The sequence below is a fragment of the Misgurnus anguillicaudatus genome, unplaced genomic scaffold (assembly GCF_027580225.2).
Source record: "Misgurnus anguillicaudatus unplaced genomic scaffold, ASM2758022v2 HiC_scaffold_31, whole genome shotgun sequence".
In the NCBI taxonomy this organism is placed as follows: domain Eukaryota; kingdom Metazoa; phylum Chordata; class Actinopteri; order Cypriniformes; family Cobitidae; genus Misgurnus; species Misgurnus anguillicaudatus.
This window is the reverse complement of record NW_027395281.1, coordinates 2,944,649-2,963,830: the sequence shown is the minus strand read 5'-3', so window position 1 is coordinate 2,963,830 and position 19,182 is coordinate 2,944,649. Positions and strand designations below refer to the sequence as shown.

Sequence of the window (19,182 nt, the reverse complement as noted above, 5' to 3'; positions counted from 1 at the left end):
TGTTTGGTAATGAAGTGAAGTCAGTGAAAGTGATGACTGGTGATTCAGTTACTCTAAATACTTATCTTACTGACATTCATGAGGATGATGTGATCTGGTGGAGGTTTGGAGAAGGCGAATCTAAAAGTCTTTTAGCTGAAATTGTTAAACATAAGATCTGGTATGCAAGTGGAAGATTCAGAGACAAATTGCAGATATCGGACAGTAAGAGCGGAGATCTCACCATCATGAACATGAAGATCAAATACTCTGGACTTTATGAAGCAGAGATCAACATTGCCAATGGAGCATCAACATCATACAAGCGATTTAATGTTATTATCAGTGGTGAGTGTAAATATATTTTGTCAGGATGTTTGCTTTACAAATACATTTTAATTTAAGTTTTATTTCTTTCTTGTAGCGTCTCCTCCTGTTATTCATTCTAGACCGGGTGACGCAGTGTCTTTTACAGTGATGGAGGATGAATCTGTTACTTTACCCTGTAACGCTCAAACACAAAGAGATGCTTTCGTCATGTGGAGGTTTGGAGATGAAAGGGCTCTCATAGCTGAATTTGATATGGAGGACAATAAGACTTCAGTATATGATGGCACTGATGGGAGTTTCAAAGACAGACTGAAGTTGAATGATCAAACTGGAGATCTCACCATCACTGACAGCAAATCTAAACACAGTGGACTTTATCAGCTGAAGGTCAGCAGTAACAAACAGACCTTATACAAGACATTCAGTGTTACTGTCAGGGGTAAGTATCTCAAATCTCTCAGAATAAAGATGTTTAAATAATACAGATCATATCATGAAGAATGAAATTGAGCGTTTAAAATAAGAGCAGCTAATAACAAAAACTGCAATATCTTATACTTTTCTGCAACTCATAGCATCTGTGTATATTTAATATGATGCTGATTGTCTCTTTTTATTATTACAGAGGCAGGTTTATCTTCAGGTGGTAAAGCAGGATTATGTATTTTCTTCCTCCTGGTTATTGCTGCTGTTATTGCTGCTGGTTGGATTTTGTATCGTCGCAGGGTCTCTGAACTTCAATGTAAGTTTAATCTCCAGATAACACAGCAATAAGAAACAAATATATATTTTTTGCATTAGAGTGAGACTGTCCTAAAAAAATAAAATCCTCATAAGTTGTTTGTAAGGGATGAAGCGCCCTCTGTTTACAACCTGCAGGTTATAAACAGAACATAGATGTCTCAATATATAAAACACTCAGGCTGAGTTTAGTCCCAACAAAACATTACACAATGTTTTTTAAACAGAAACGGTGATGCATTGAACATCCGGTAGCTGAGAAGGCCATCCATTGTCCGATCTCCTTAGTACCGCATGGTTTATTTACACGTTGCTGCTGATTGGACTGTAGTTCTGACACACCCACCAAAGAAGAGAAAACGTATCTCAAACCCTGTTGCCCACCAGTGCACACTGTTTCCAGGAAACATGTCGTTCAACCTGGAAACCGTAGCGAAATGTGTGCACCTGTTAGAACCTGAACGTGCCCCTGATTCAGTTAATCAGCTTGTTGATTGTTTGGAGACATTTTAAACATTCTGGGAGTGGAGCCCAAGTACTGCAGTTGAGAACCAATGCCTTATGCGTCAGATTAGTAACATTTCACCTGAGGCCAGGGCTCGAACCCCAAGTTCAAATACCCCCCCCCCCCCCAGAATGCATGTTGTTACACCTTACAGTCACAGGTTTATGTAAGGACTCTTTTAACTGGAAGCATGAAGCTACATCCAAAACACGAAAGTCTTTAAGTGCAACGTTAATGAAATTCTGACCCCACAAACATTTAGTTAATGAAATTCTGACCCCACAAACATTTTGAGGAGATGGGGAGGAGGAGGGATGCTGGAAGAATTGCAACTGGACACATATATATTATATACACTCTCAAAATTGACAGACCTGAATAGAATAGAATACACTTTATTGTCCCCAAGGGGGAAATTTGTATTGGGCATAGCGCTACAATCTGTTGCATTACAACATGACAACACAAAACAAAACACAAAAACTCTTAAAATCCCTCTAAAAACAACACAAAATAAGTTACAAAGACAATACAGTAAAATAGAAGACAACATGAGGATAAGAACAGCAGAGCACATTTAAAGGTATAAACTCAACATCTATATACTGACCATGGTAATTAAAGTGCAAAGTGCATAAAAGTGCGAGTGTACTGCCCTTTAGTCTGCTAAAGTTTACTACTGGAATTCAGCAGCTTGACAGAAGTAGGAATAAATGATAACTTTAGTCTGTTTGTTTTACATCTTGGCACACGGAATCTTCTCCCTGATGGCAGAAGTTCATATTCAGGGAAGAGGGGGTGTAGGGGGTCTGCAGTTATTCTTTCTGCTTGTTTTATGACTGCTTGCTCGTACAGGCTCTGTATGGGCCTGTATTCTTTCCTCCCTATTATCCTCATAGCTGTTTTGTGTATGCTGATCAACCTGCTTTTTAGTTGCACCGTTAGGTTTCCAAACCATGCCGTTATTCCATATCTGATAATGCTCTCCAGGATTGCCCGGTAGAACATGAGCATAATCTGACTACTTACTCCATATAATCTCAGTCGCCTTAGAAAATAGAGTCTCTGCTGTAATCTATTACAAAGATGGCCGATATGTGTTTTCCAGCAGAGGAGATTGTCTATATGGACACCTAAGTATTTGTAAGACTTTACTTGGACAATTTTCTGATTTTTTATGGTGACTGGGTCGTGGTCAGTTACTTTCCTTGGATCAATAATCATCTCCTGTGTTTTTGTTACATTTAAGATGAGGTGGTTGGTGTCACACCACTTGATAAAAGAATCTATCTCATCATAGTACACAGAGGGATTTGTGTCTACCTGGAGAAGGCTCAAAATTGCTGTATCATCTGCAAATTTTAAGAAGTGATTGTTTGGGTATACATTCCTACAGTCATTGGTATACAATGTAAAAAGTATGGGCGATACCACAGAACCTTGTGGGATCCCCGTGTTTTTCTGTTTAACCTCTGACAGCGTGCTATTGATTTTCACCTGTTGGGTCCTATTTGTTAAAAAAGAATAAAACCATTTGATCAAAGCAGGGTTAATATGCATGTCATTCAATTTCTTTAAAAGCAGATAGGGTTGTACAGTATCAAATGCTGAGCTAAAATCAATAAATAATATTCTACAATAGGCTTCCTGTGTCCCCAAGATGTTTAGAAGTGAGATGTGAGATGCATAGTAGAGCATCTTCAGTACTGCGTTCATGTTTATAAGCAAATTGACATGGGTCCAACATTGGCTCGACCTCTGCTGTAAGCTGGGACACCACAAATTTCTCAAAACATTTCATTACAATTGAGGTCAGAGCTATGGGTCGAAAGTCACTATTAGCTGAGGCAGAGGATTTTTTAGGGACTGGTGTTATGGTGGTCTTCTTCCATAATGCTGGAACGGTGTGCGTGTCCAGAGACCGTTGGAATATGGGACACCACGCTGATGTTAATTCCTCTGCACAGTTTTTGAGCAAAAAAGCTGGTATTCCATCTGGGCCTGTTGACTTGTTTGTACACACCTTTTTAAAAAGGCGCTGAACGCTGGGTGGATCCACTTTCAGCCAGCCGGTGTAGTCATTATCAGGCAGCGATTGCCAAACACTGTTCAGCTTCTGGGAGAAATGTTCTGATTCGAACCTCAGGAAAAAGTCATTCAGCTCATTTGACCTTAGTAATTCATCCCCTACAATAGTTGTTTATTTGGGGGGGTTCATGTTAGTAACTGATTTCATAGTAGTCCACAGTTTTTTGGTGTTTGATGTTTGTATACTATTTTCCATGATTTGCCTATGTTTTTCTTTTGTGTCTCTGAGTAGCTTTTTGAGCTCTTTTTGGACAACTAACAATGTTGCCCTATCTTTATTTATCTTTTATTTATCTTTATTATAGCACAGCTGGCAGATGTTGTCTCCAAAATAAACGGTAGTAGTTGTAAACTGGATGTCTTACCCACTCATCTTTTTAAAGATGTTTTTCCCACTGTGAGTTCTAGCCTAACAGCTATAATTAACAGTTCTTTAATGAATGGAGTGGTACCTAGTAGTTTTAAACATGCAATTCTTCACCCCTTGTTAAAAAAACCTAATTTGGATCATACAGTTTATCACAATTATCGGCCAATTTCTAAATTGCCTTTTATTTCAAAAATTTTAGAGAAAGTGGTCTATTCACAGTTATATTCATTTTTAAATACTTGTGATATTCTAGATACATTCCAGTCGGGCTTTAGGACCTGTCATAGCACAGAATCGGCACTGCTCAAGGTTACTAATGATATATTACTATCGTTGGACTCTGGATCAAATGTTGTTCTGGTTTTATTGGACCTGAGTGCTGCCTTCGACACAATAGATCACGAAATTCTCCTCAATCGTCTGGAGCATTGGGTTGGTGTGCGGGGTATAGCTCTTCAGTGGTTTGCTTCGTATTTGAAAGGTAGGACAGTTGCTGTGAACTTGGGAGATTTCTCTTCCACATCGTCCCCTTTGGTTTGTGGTGTTCCTCAGGGGTCGATTTTGGGACCGTTGCTGTTTTCACTCTATATGCTTCCTCTACGCAGTGCTTTTCGGAAGTATAGCATTTCATATCATTGCTATGCTGATGATCTCCAGTTTTACTTTCCTGTGAGCTTAGATAAAACCTGTTCGTTGAATAAAGCACAGGAATGTTACAGTGACATTAAACTCTGGTTATCTAGCAACTTTCTCCAATTAAACGAGAGTAAAACTGAGGTTCTGATCGTAGGCTCTCCTGTCTTATCTACCTTTCCAGATCATTTGGGTTCTTTATCCCTAAAGACTGAGAATCATGTAAAGAGTTTAGGGGTAGTTATGGACTCATCACTTAATTTTAAGAAACATATTGGTGCTGTTGTCAGAGCAAGCTTTTTTAACCTGCGATCAATTGCTAAAGTAAAGCATTTTTTATCCAGTAAGGACCTAGAAATTGTAGTTCACTCTTTTATGGCATCTAAGCTTGACTACTGTAATTCGCTATATATCGGTCTACCCCACACTCTGCTTGGCCGCTTACAGTTAGTGCAGAATGCAGCGGCAAGGCTTTTAACGGGGGTGAGAAAGAGAGACCATATTAGTCCTGTACTTCAATCTCTACATTGGCTTCCGGTCAAATTTAGGATTGATTTTAAAATTCTCTTGTTTGTTTACAAGGCATTGTCAGGGCTTGCCCCCCGGTATATTAGTGACCTTATAGTTCCCTACTCTCCTTTTAGAACTCTCAGGTCTTCTGATCAACTACTTTTAAAGGTACCTCGTTGTAATTTTAAAACAAAAGGAGATCGTGCTTTTTCCGTGGTAGGTCCAAAACTCTGGAATAGTCTCCCATTCCATGTGAGGTCAGCTCCATCAGTTACAACTTTTAAGTCTTATTTAAAAACTCATTTATTTTCTTTAGCTTTTGAATGAAGTATGTTTGTTGTGTTCTATGATTTTAATGTTATTATTTTGTAAAGCACTTTGGGACAACGTCTGTTGTTTAAAAAATGTGCTATATAAATAAAGTTGCTTGCTTGCTTATTTCTGAAGGCTTGCTTTTTCCGGTTTATGCAGTGTTTAATCTCCTTTGTAATATAAACTTTGTTGTTGGGGTATACAATGACAGTTTTCTTATCTACCACATTGTCAGAGCAGAATTTTATGTAATCAGTCATTGTTTCAGTAGCCTCATCAAGCTCTAGTGCATGAAATATAGACCAGTCTGTACACATAAAACACCCCTTTAACATCTCAATGGAATCATCTGTCCACATATTGACAGTCTTATGTTCTGGTTTATTTGATTTAAAAACAGATTTATATAATGGGATTAAGTGTATTGTATTGTGGTCTGAATTAGAAAGAGGGGGTTTTGGCTTAGCAGAATATGCATTTTTAATATTTCCGTAGCATTTATCTAGTATCTTATTATTTCGAGTGTGGCAGTTTACATATTGTTCAAATCCTGGTAACACAGTCTCCAGCTTACAGTGGTTAAAATCACCTAAGAAGAAAATCGGTGCTCCAGGTGTGCGCTGCAGCTCTTCATGTGCACACTCTGCTATACATGTAGCAGCTTTACTTGCATTCGTGCTGGGGGGGACATATACAGCCACTATGATAATATTGCCAAACTGTCTTGGGAGATAGTGTGGTCTCAGGGATATACAAAGCAGTTCTATGTCCGGTTTACATATGGTGTGTCTTACTGTATACTGTCTGCACCATTTGTTACTCACATAGATGCACAATCCTCCTCCGTTCCTCTTGCCAGACGTTTCTGAGGAACGATCCGCTCGCACAAGCGAGCAGCCGTCCAGGTTAAGCAGAGAGTCAGGGACTCGTTGTTGGAGCCAGGTCTCAGTAAACACAATGAGGTTGGATTCCCGAAATTCAAAGCAGTTCCTGTGGTTAATTCGAAGTTCGTCCATCTTGGGCATCAACAACCGCGCGTTGCTCAGGATTATTGATGGTAGTGGTGGTTTACTTGCTCGTCGGCGGAGACGCTCTCTGACGCCTCCTCGCCTTCCTCGCTTTCGCCGCGGTCGTGTAACTCGAATGTCAGCTGGCAAATTATCTAGGGGTGTAAACTGAGATGATCGAAAATGCAACAGCATGTCTCTCGAATATATGCGTCGAAGTCCATATTCCCACTGTGTTGCGGAGCATAGAACTAAAAGATCACTGATAATCATCAGGACCAACAGCAGGACGGCTAGGTGTAGGCTTGATGCCATTGTTTGAGGCTATTGTTTGTCTGTAGATTATCTCGTTTGCAATGCGTCGTGAACACACATTCGCATTGCTAACAAACAAAGCGAATCTGCAACACTTATCCTCACGTGGGGCGCTTAATAAGCGAAAAAAAATAACAATAAACATTAAAACAGTGAGAACAGACAAAGAAAGCAACAGTAACACGAGCCCAGGTCGCTACAGAGCCGCGCCCCGGAAAGGTTCGAATGTTGATCGAAACATGATTGAATGTTTAGGCTCCTCCTGAATCTATGTTTAGAACTTCACTTAATTATCTGCATTTGTAAAATTAGAATTATTTTTATAAAAAAGTTGTAGAGATGTAAAGGAGAGATGTATGTTCTTCTTTGGTCCAATTAAAATTATTTTGATTTCTTCAAAATGCAAAATTTTAGGCAATTATTTACCAGCATTGAAGTAAGATGCTTTGTTGTCTAAATGTCTCTGAAAATTCAGTCCTGTCTGATAACTTAGATGTATAAAACCTTGAATGTTTTCTGTTTGTCTGATACAGATGAAATGAAGACTGTGTCAGTGATTGAGGGAAAGTCTGTCACATTGAATACTGAGATGACTGAATATGATCCCAAAGATCATGAAATAATCTGGAGGTTTGGAGACAAAGGCCACATGATCGCTCAGATTCATAAAAAGACCAATGATGCATCATTTGTTGTTGATGAGAGATTCAAAAACAAACTTCAACTGGATAAAACGACTGGAGATCTCACCATCAATGATTTCACAATCAGGACCTCTGGAGATTATCACATGGAGATCACCAGAAGTACCAGAATCAACAGATTCACAACATCTAAGACATTTAGAGTTGTTGTCCATGGTGAGAAGATCAAATATTTCAAATTCTTCAAAATTCTTAAATTCTCGGACAATATTTAGGGCCAGATTTACTAACAGCTTGTGCCAGCACAAACCATTATTTCGGCGTTAAATAACGATGTTGGGATTTATTAAGGATGCACAGTTGATTATTATCGCTGTAAAGGTGTGGTCTAGTTATTTTGCGACTGACCTTATTGCATATGCATTTCTAAGAGTTTCCCTTTAAGACACATTTTTTGGAGATTATTTAAATGATTCACTCAATGCAATTTATTAATGTTTGAACGTGTGTTATTACTGGTATTTGTGCAATTATTTAACACAAAAAAAAACATGTCTTAAATGTACATTGCACTTGAAATGGCTGCAATTATTGCTAAAAAGAAAAGCATCAGAGAGCATTGTTTTTAAAACTTCTTGTAAACCTTCACATTTTTGTCCTTCAGTTCTTTTGGTGTCCTATGGCTTCATTAGCTGGGATTACACCCCATATTTTCCACTGCGATGTCTGTTCTTCTATTTGCGACCCTTAAACTAATTTGTGCTGCTCTTTGTAGTTTGTGTTGGTCATTATGGAAATCAGCTGTTGCGCCTGTGTTATTAAATTTGTCCCTTTTTAGTAAATAACCCGCAGATATAGTAGTAGTTCTGTCCCTTAGATGTTATCAGTCTGTGTAAGAAAGTAATATAAACATGAAGTTAGTGCTGATGTCATAAGATTTGTGCACCTGTTATATATTTGACTCATGTGCCAATATTTCTTTATTTTAATAAAGTGGACACAATAAATGTCACAGAAGGAGAGTCTGTTGAACTACAGAGCGGCATTTCTGAACTACAGGATGATGATCAGATACAGTGGAGATCTGAAACTAAAGATGCCATCATAGCTGTAAGAAATAGAAAGAGCGATGATGAGATCTCAATAAACTGTGATGATGATGAGATGCTCAAAAACAGACTGACGCTGAATAATCAGACTGGATCTCTCGCCATCACAAACATTGAAAACTCAGACTCTGGAGTTTATGAACTACAGATTAAGAACCAAAATACAACTTCATATAAGAAATTTAATGTTGTTGTTGGGTGTGAGTAGCTCAAATCTTTTTTAAATTAATACTGATAATGTGATAAATGTGACATGTTTACTAATGTGTTTATGTATATTTATATATTTTGACATGCAGTAAATACAGTAAAACACACAGTTGGAGATTCTGTCACTTTACAAACTGGAGTCTCTGAGTTGAATGAAGACCATCAGATACTGTGGATGTTTGGAAAGAAAAACACTCGTATAGCTGAAATCAACCGAGCCAGTGGTCGTCTGTATGTATATGATGGTAATGATGAGAAATTCAGAGACAGAATAACACTAAATGAACAGAATGGAGATCTGACCATCAGAAACATCATGAGAGGACATTCAGATGTTTATAAACTGCAGATCAACAGCAGATCAGAGAGCAAATGCAAGAGTTTCATGCTTATTGTAAACGGTGAGTCACATAAATCAAAGACTGTGATTGATGAAGTTGATCATTTTTACTGAAATGTTTTAATGTTCATGTTTATCTGTATTTGTATTTGTGGTGTTGTGATGAAATGTAGAGAAATGGACAGAAATGTCAGTGATAGAGGGAGAATCTGTCACGCTACCCACTGATCTTACTCACATACATAATGATGATCAGATATTGTGGATGTTTGGATCTGAAGAGAGTCTCATAGCTAAATTTTATAAGAAAAGGAGTTGGAAGATATTTCCTTATGACGAGAAGAAGACTCTTTATGATGGTGTTGTTGGGAGATTTAAAAACAAACTAGAGCTGGATCAGACTGGATCTCTCACCATCAGAGACATTAACACTGAACTCACAGGACTTTATAAACTACAGATCATCAGCAACGGAGAAAACACATACAAGAAATACAAAGTTTCTGTCCATGGTAAGATATTAAAATATAACACATAACTCTGAAATAAACAACAAACACTTGCACTAAATCAAGTTACATTTAATAGGGTTGTATTTTTTTGCATTACATTGACATTCATAATTTTTTCACCACATTAGAAATGTGTCATGCACGTGAGGCACAGGTTAGATCCAAATGCAGGTTTTATTAAGAATAATCCACATACAGACAAGGGTCAACCACCAAGCAAACATAAACAGCAAAGGCAATCTAAATCAGTAGTACAATATCCAGGCATAGGTCAGGGCAGACAGAAAACAATCAAAAACCATTAACAGGAACAAGTCAAGAGTAAAAAGGCACAGAACAGAATGACAAGATATAGGCTCGGTATGTAGACTGATCTAACAATACTTCACAAGGTGTGTGAGTGAGAGCATGATTTATATAGTCCAGATAATGAGCAAACAGGAAACAGGTGTGGTGATGATCAGTGTGGTGCAAGGGGTTCTGGGTGTTCAGACAGCCAGCGACGTTATCGCTGTGTGTCACTCGTCTCTTTCAATTAGGTGTTTCTAAATCTGCTTGTCATAAACAAATGAGTACCATCCACTCCAGTAACTGACGGGAGAAGGATGACGTGAACTCCACTACTTCGTTCTCATTGGTAGTCACTCTCGAAATTTGCTCGACATTTGCATAAAGTTAAACTTTTCTTAACTTTCTCGCGTCGCTGAACACACCCATACGGTCGCCAACGGTCACTTTGGCTCGTGCCGCCGGAAGTCGCCCGGTTTCCATTGAAATGAATGAGATTGCGTCGTTCTGCTACTGTTGGTCGCTGGCTGTCTGAATGGGGTGTAAGGGAGATGTGAGGAAGAAGCCTCTGAAGGCCAGCAGAGGGAGACATTCAATTCAATTCAATTTTATTTATATAGCGCTTTTCACAAGTGTTAATTGTTGCAAAGCAGCTTTACATGAGAAGATGTAGAGGAGAACACAGATAATCAATAGATAATATAAGAAGTAGAGAAAGCGGTTAAACCGTACAAGCGATCATATTAATAATGTAACGTATACTGTAAAGTGCTAAGTTAAGCCAAAGTTGGCTGACTCTCCCTGGGATTAAAAACCCTCTAGGAAAAAAAAACCCAATGGGAAAAAGACCTAGAAGGACAAAAACCCTTGGGAGGAATTAATATATATTTATATATATATATAGAAACGGTAGGGATAGGAGGCGGGTAGGCGAATTAAACTGGTTTAGCCGGTGGTCTTTGGTCGGGCATCGGCTGGTCATCACGTTGAAGGACAGCCAGTGGATCAGTGATGCAATGATCTTCACAGCAACCGGTACTGGGTCTGTTTGTCTCATGGTCCTCGTGGTCGAGGACGAGACAGGGAGAGAAAAACAGAATTCTATTAGCGTAGGGGCCGTTCGCATGCAATGCAAGTGTCAAACATTATAGTGGTTCAAGTCGGCTCGGTTCCAGACAGGCTAACTATTGCGGCAATAGTATATTACCCATATGTGGTATGTGAGTGCTTTGTTCTAGACAAACTAACTACTGCGGGAAATGTACATTTACTGGACATTTTATGTGAATGCTTTGTTAAAGAAAAATGTCTTAAGTTTAGATTTAAATTGATCGACTGTGTCTGATACTCGAACATTATTTGGTAAATCATTCCAGAGCTTAGGGGCTAAGTAGGAAAAGGATCTACCACCTTTAGACACTTTTGATATTCTAGGGATAATTAAGTGACCAGAATTTTGTGAGCGCAGTTTACGTGATGGATTGTATTCTGATAGTAGTTCTTTAATATACGAAGGCGCTAGGCTATTTAAGGCTTTGTAGGTGATTAGTAATATTTTAAATTGTATACGATATTTAACTGGTAGCCAGTGTAAAGATGCCAGAATTGGACTGATGTGGTCATACTTTTTAGATCGAGTAAGCACTCTTGCGGCGGCGTTTTGAACCAGCTGTAGCTTGTTTACCTGATTTGCATGGCATCCCCCGAGTAACGAGTTACAATAGTCTATTCTAGAGGTCATAAAAGCATGTATAAGCTTTTCTGCATCTGATGCAGACAGCATATGGCGTATTTTTGAGATATTTCTAAGATGGAAGAATGCTGTGCGGCAGACGTTGGAGATATGACTATCAAAAGATAGATTGCTGTCGAACATTACGCCTAAATTCTTAACCGTGGAAGATGGCACCACCGTGCAGCCATCTATGGGCAACTTGTAATCTGACATATTATGTTTGTAGCGATTCGGTTCAATAATAAGTATCTCTGTTTTATTGGAGTTTAGCATAAGAAAGTTTTGTGCCATCCAGTCCCTAATATCACTAATGCAGTCTGTTAGCTTAGAAAACTGGTGGGTTTCGCTAGGATGCGACGAGATGTAAAGCTGGGTATCATCCGCATAGCAGTGAAAACTTATGTTATGTTTCCTGATAATGTCTCCTAGAGGTAACATATATAACGAGAATAGGATAGGGCCTAGAACTGATCCCTGAGGTATGCCGTATTTAACGGGGGAGTGATATGACTCTTCCTCATTTACATAAACAAAGTGATATCGATTGGTTAGATACGATCTGAACCAGGCTAACGCCTGACCACTGATGCCAACATAGTTTTCTAGTCTATTGAGTAAGATTGTGTGATCTATGGTGTCAAAGGCTGCACTAAGGTCTAGTAATATAAGGATTGAGATTTCACCACGATCGGATGTTAATAGGAGGTCATTTGTAACTCTAAGCAGCGCTGTCTCTGTGCTATGGTGGGGCCTGAATCCTGATTGGAACTTTTCATATGTATTATTATTTTCTACGAATGTGCGTAGCTGGCTTGCCACTACTTTTTCTAATATTTTAGAAAGAAAAGGTAGATTTGAGATTGGTCTAAAGTTATTAAGATCTCCCTGGTCAAGGTTTTGCTTTTTAATGAGCGGTCTAATAACTGCTAGTTTGAAAGCTGTTGGAACGTATCCTAATTCTAGAGATGAGTTAAAGATATTAAGTACCGTGTCTGACACTACATGAAATACCTCTTTTAGTAATTTTGTGGGAACGGGGTCTAGTATACAGGACGATGATTTGGATGACGTTACTAGTTTAGAGAGCTCTTCTATTGTAGTAGGATTAAATGACTCAAGATGTTCGTTTGGTAATCTAGTGGAAAATGTACTATTGGGTAGAGTGATGGCTGCTTGCGTAGTTTCTATGTTTTCCCTAATAAACATAATTTTGTTAGTAAAAAAGTTCATGAAGTCATCACTATTGTGTTGGAGTTTACTATTGGTTTCTGTTTGTTCTTTGTTTCTAGTCAGTTTCGCAACTGTGCTAAATAGAAAACGAGGGTTGTTATGATTTTCTTTAATAAGCGTACTGAGATAGGTAGATCTGGCAGTTTTAATAGCCTGTCTGTAGTGTTGAACACTCTCTTTCCATGCTGAACGCCATACCTCTAACTTTGTGCTTCGGTAGTTTCTTTCCATTTTTCTAGCTAATTTTTTAAGGGCTGCAGTATGATGGTCATACCATGGAGCTGGCGGTTTTTCTTTGATTCTCTTTTTTCGAATGGGAGCAACGGCATCCAACGTGCTAGAGCAGACGTTGTTCAGGTTTTCTATTATAATATCTAGATCTTCACGATTACCTGCTACATGTTTCATTTGAGACAGGTCTGGAAGAGTGCTAATAAAGCTATCTTTAGTGGTGGAAATTATTGTTCTGGCTAATCTGTAGCATGTTGTAGACTGAGCGGTCCTATCTAGAAGTATTGTGCATGACACAAGGCAATGGTCTGAAACGGCATCGCTCTGGGGTGATATTTCGATGTCATTAATATTGAGTCCGAGTGACAGAATTAAGTCTAGTGTGTGATTACGAGTATGTGTGGGCCCTGACACGTTTTGTTTAATGCCGAGAGAATTTAGAACATCCATAAACGCACGTCCTAATGCATCATTTGGATTATCCACATGGATATTAAAATCACCAACGATAAGAGCTTTATCTACAGTGACTGTAAGCTCAGATAGGAAGTCTGCTATTTCTTTTAGAAAATCTGTGTGGTGGCCTGGAGGCCTATATATGGTAGCTAAAATGAACGAAAGTCGTTTGTTGTTGCGATCAGTTATTTCCATATTTAACAGTATTATTTCAAACGAATTAAATTTTAGGTTGGATTTATGGTTTACTTTGAATATTTTATTGTATATTGTAGCTACACCACCCCCTCTCCCTGTTAGACGAGGAACATGTTTATAGTAATAGTCTTGTGGGGTGGATTCGTTTAAACTGGTGTAATCGTCTGCTTTAAGCCAGGTTTCTGTTAAACAGAGTGCATCTAAGTTTTGGTCAGTAATTATTTCATTGATAATTGGTTCTTTGTTGGTAAGTGATCTAATGTTAAGAAGGCCAAATTTTAACATTTGAGTTTCATCTGTTAATGTATTATGTTCTAGTTTTATGTTAATAAGATTTGTACGAGACGAGGTAAACGGTGCTCTGTATTTATTTGTTCGAGGAACAGACACAGTCGAGATGTGTTGGTACTCTGTTAAAAAAGGCTCTTGATGGCCCTCATATCAAAATGAATGCATGCAGATGTTTTAGTGTAGTGGAATTCAATGCAATTTATAAAAAGATGAAATACCATTAAATATTTAAAATTCTCCAAATTTCTTAAATTCTCTGATAATATTTAGGGCCAGATTTACTAAGAGCTTGCGCCAGCACAAATCATCATTTTATCATTAAATAACAATGTCGTGATTGCAGTGAATCATTAGCACTGAAAGGTGTGTTCTAGTTATTTTTGCAACTGACCTTATTTCATATGCATTTCTAGGAGTTTCCCTTTCAGAGACAAATTTTTTTGGAGGAGATTATTTAACTCATTCACCGCCAGCCTTTTTGAGAAAAGTTGCCCATCTGCATTTTTGTGATTTTAACAAAAGTTTCACAAAATTCCTTGCAGGAAAAATTATCTTCTATAAATATATAAACATACAAATTATATCAAATTAAAGAACACACCCTCTGCTTTCAAACAAACAACAAACAAACAAACAAACAAACAAAATGGGGAAAAAACGTTTCATTATATATTTATTTTTTCCACTTAATCTGACCACTGAAATATGGATATTTCTCTTCAAAAATACAACATTTTGAGCAAAAAGCTTAAAAAATGCGTTTTTGTAAAGGAATTAATGTTAGAGATCAGACTCAGAATGACTTAAAACATAAAGGCAGTTCAAAATGACTTAAATCTTTTTAACTTCCGTTTTTGATAAATTGGCGGTTTGGCGCCATCCAGTGGATAAAAGCGGTATTACACTTTCACTTTGAAATTCGTCCAGAAAGGCATGTTTATTAGTTAAATATTAACTCATAATTGACGAGATAACTCGTCAATGGCGGTGAATGAGTTAAATAATCCACGCAATGCGATTTACTAATGTTTGCACGTGTGTTATTAGTGGTATTTCTGCCATTATTAAACATAGAAAAAAAGCATGTCTTAAATTTACATTGCACTTGAAATGGCTACAATTATTGTTAAAAAAATAAGGCATCACAGAGATCAGAAAGAGCGTGATACAATGCAGAGGATTGTTTTAACATGTAACATGTTTGGAGGAACATATTATTCAAAAATATTGTTTGTCAAGCCATGTTATATTTTATTTGCTGAAGGAAATCAAATGAGTCACTAGAAAAAGTCAAACAATAGCAGACGTTTCAAAACGTCTTGTAAACCTTCATATTTTTGTCCTTCAGTTTTTAAAGTGCCCTATGACTGTGTTAGTTGGGATTACACCCTATATTTTTCGCTGTGATGTCCGTGGTCCTGAACTCAAGATCAGCTCTGCTTATTTGCGACCTTGAACTAATTTGTGCTGCTCTTGGTAGATTATGTTGGTCTGCAATATTTAAGTAACTTAACTGCAGATAGTACCACTCCACCGTGCTTTTTGTGAATTGCACCTTTGGGCTAATTTTCCCCGTTTAGTAATTCTGTCAAAACGTGTATAGATGTTATAAGTCTGTGTAAGAACGTAATAGAAAAATTAAGTTAGTGCTGATGCCATAATGCAAAAGTTTCATGCTAATTGTAAACGGTGAGTCACATGAATCTATGACTGTGATTAATGAAGTTGATCATTTTTACTGAACTGTTTTAATGTTCATGTTTATCTGTATTTGTATTTGTGATGAAATGCAGAGAAATGGACAGAAATGCCAGTGATGGAGGGAGAATCTGTCATGCTACCCACTGATCTTATTGACATACAGATTAATGATCAGATATTGTGGATGTTTGGACCTGAAGACATTATCATAACTAAATTTCATAAGAAAAAGAAATCGAATGGTGCTGATGACAAGAAGAGACTTAATGAAGGTGTTGACTTAATATTTAAAAACAAACTAGATCTGGATCAGACTGGATCACTCACCATCAGAGACATTAACACTGAACTCACAGGACTTTATAAACTACAGATCATCAACAACAAAGGGACAAACTACAAGAAATACAAAGTTTCTCTCTATGGTGAGATATTAAAATCTTTCACATAACTCTGAAATGAACAACAAACACTTGCACTAAATCAAGTTACATTTAATAGGTTTTTTATTTTATTGCTTTAAATTGACATTCACTATTTTCATCACTGCGTTAGACATGAATGCATGCAGATGTTTTAGTGTAGTGAAATTCAATGCAGTTTATAAAAAGATTAAATATCAACACTGTTTATGATTTTTATTTTGTTTTCTCACAGGTCAAGAAAGAGACGGGGCGGTAGATCATATAGAGATTGTGTCAGAGGAGAATCCTTTACTTCCCATACAAACTTCACAACAGCAGCAGTAGTATGTTATCTATTTATTCAACACTATATGCACACTTATTATACAACTGAGAGCAGCTGTCAGTGTAGAGATGAAAATCTCAAACTGATGCTGAACCATAAACAATACTTTATATTGACTGCCTAATATACTTTTATTAACAAACAGTCACAAATGTGAATACTTAAATAGTGTAAATTAAAGATACATATAAGATCTGATAAAAGTATTACAGATTCATCCCTCATTTAACAAAATCTTTGATCTCATTCAGTTCTGATGTCATGAACAAAACAGCAGCAGCAGCCACACCCACCAGATCAGAGACGACCAATTCAGACACAGCTGCAGTAAAACCACAACAGCAGAAGAAGAAAAAAAGAACATTTAATCATCACAATCTTTCAGAAAAACTGTATCAGTCATTCCAGTTTAAATAAGTTTTATATTGTTTGTGTTAAATTTGTTGTGTGTGGTTTCTGCACCACTAAACACTTTTATCAATCACTATAATCTCACCTGAACACGACTGACAGACATCATTGATGTTTAGATGTTGAGTTTGGTTTGTGTTGGTATTGTTAAGTACACAGCTGTATGTGTTTGTATCTTGATATTCAACCTCCAGAGGTAGAGAGAGTCTGATGTTGAGTTTGATCTTGATTTTATTGATGATGAACTTTGTGAAGAGTCTCTGCTGATAACAGGAACAGGTAGACGATCTGGAAAATAATAAAGAATCACATGATTTAATTTAAAGTCTTAAATCAGACAGTCAATAATGTGTAAGATTACAAAAGTTCTTCTTTACTCACCATAGACAGTAATGTTGAATGTTTTGAGTTGGGCATTTGTGTTGGTGTTGATTAGTTGATAAAGTCCAGTGTGTGTGATGCTGGTGTCTGTGATGGTCAGAGATCCAGTGTGATTGTTTAACTTCAGTCTGTTTTTAAATCTCCCATCAGGTTTATCATCAAATAATCTGACATTATTGTCCTCTCTCATGACTCCTGCTATACGAAACTCTTTGAGTCCAAACTTCCAAGAGATTCCCTCTTTTATCTGTGATTCAGTGAGATTGACAGATAAAGTCACAGAATCTCCCTCCATCACTGACACAAACTCACCAAACATACCTGGAAATAAATAAAACAACACTAGCAGATAGATAGTCTCTAAAGACAGACCCTCTATGTTAAATTAAGAATAGGAGTGATAATCTCATCTGAAATAACACAGACACTCATTTTTAAGTTTATATGTGTAGTTTAGTTAAATTACTTGTTAGTTATAGTTTGATGTAAATGTGTGGTTAAGTTCATGCAATAGTTGTGTATAAAGCAAACAGACTCACAAAAAGATTATGTCTCAACTTTGGCCCTTTATCTGTATATTAAACTGTGTTTGTGGGGAGTGCATCATGTATGTCCTGTATTTTGCTATATAATGTATAAATAAAACTTTTTCAGCTTATTTCTGATTCACTAGCTTAAAGGGATAGTTCGGCCAAAAACAATATTAAACCCATTATTTACTCACCCCCAAGCTGTCCGAGTTGCATATGTCCATTGTTTTTCAGACAAACACATTTTCGGATATTTTAGAAAATATTTTAGATCTTTCTGTTGATTAAATGTAATGTTACGGGGTCCAGCAATAGTCCACGACCTTCAAGTCCAAAAAAAGTGCGTCCATCCTTCACAAATTAAATCCAAACGGCTCCAGGATGATAAACAAAGGTCTTCTGTGGGTAAACCGTGCGGTGTTGTTGTAGAAATATCCATATTTAAAATGTTATTAACGTTATAAACTACCTTCCGGTAGCGCCGCCATCTTAGACTCAGGAGAGAGTATTAGCGTAGTGTACGGACTTTTCTTAGTGAGGGCGGGGGACAGAGCAGCAGCAGAGAAACTCTGTACGCTGCGTAAGCTCTCATCCTGAATGCGCATCACTCTAAGATGGCGGCGCTACCGGAAGGTAGTTTATAACGTTAATAACATTTTAAATATGGATATTTCTACAACAACACCGCACGGATTACCCACAGAAGACCTTTGTTTATCATCCTGGAGCCGTTTGGATTTAATTTGTGAAGGATGGACGCACCTTTTTGGACTTGAAGGTCGTGGACTATTGCTGGACCCGGTAACATTACATTTAAACAACAGAAAGATCTAAAATATTTTCTAAAATATCCGAAAATGTGTTTGTCTGAAAAACGATGGACACATGCAACTCGGACAGCTTGGGGGTGAGTAAATCATGGGTTTAATATTGTTTTTGGCCGAACTATCCCTTTAATTTTTCTGAAATGAACAGCACATGCAATAGCTTTAATTTATTATTTATATTCTTTACTAAAACTAAATAATTCATGACATAAATAATAAAAAATGTAATAAAAACATGAAATGCCCAATGCATATAGTATCAAAACAAGTACTATATACAATTTAACATGAAAAGTGCAAATATCATGTATGCATTTTATTTTTTTTATTTTCCTTGTTTTCTGTAATTTCTATCAAATGATAAGCACATAAATAAATAAACATCCTATAACTTATCAGACAGACACCACAAGAACAAACAGAAGAAAGTCACATCAGTCATTTACTTTGACAGTTTGCAGAACAGATCCAAATAATAACCACAATGCAGAATAGACTTTATAACAAAGCAAACTATAAAAACATTAAAACAATAGTGTAATTACACT

At 37.2% G+C, this 19,182-nt stretch overlaps 1 protein-coding gene across 1 annotated transcript; it reads left to right on the top strand.

The window, feature by feature from the left end:
* Window positions 1-8,751, top strand: LOC141362967 (uncharacterized). The gene is made up of 5 exons (XM_073865290.1): window positions 1-327; window positions 404-748; window positions 935-1,051; window positions 7,324-7,650; window positions 8,429-8,751. Exons 1-5 carry the CDS (start codon window positions 33-35, stop codon window positions 8,749-8,751), a joined length of 1,407 nt encoding a protein of 468 aa, XP_073721391.1. The 5' UTR covers window positions 1-32.
* The last annotated feature ends 10,431 nt before the right edge of the window (window positions 8,752-19,182 follow it).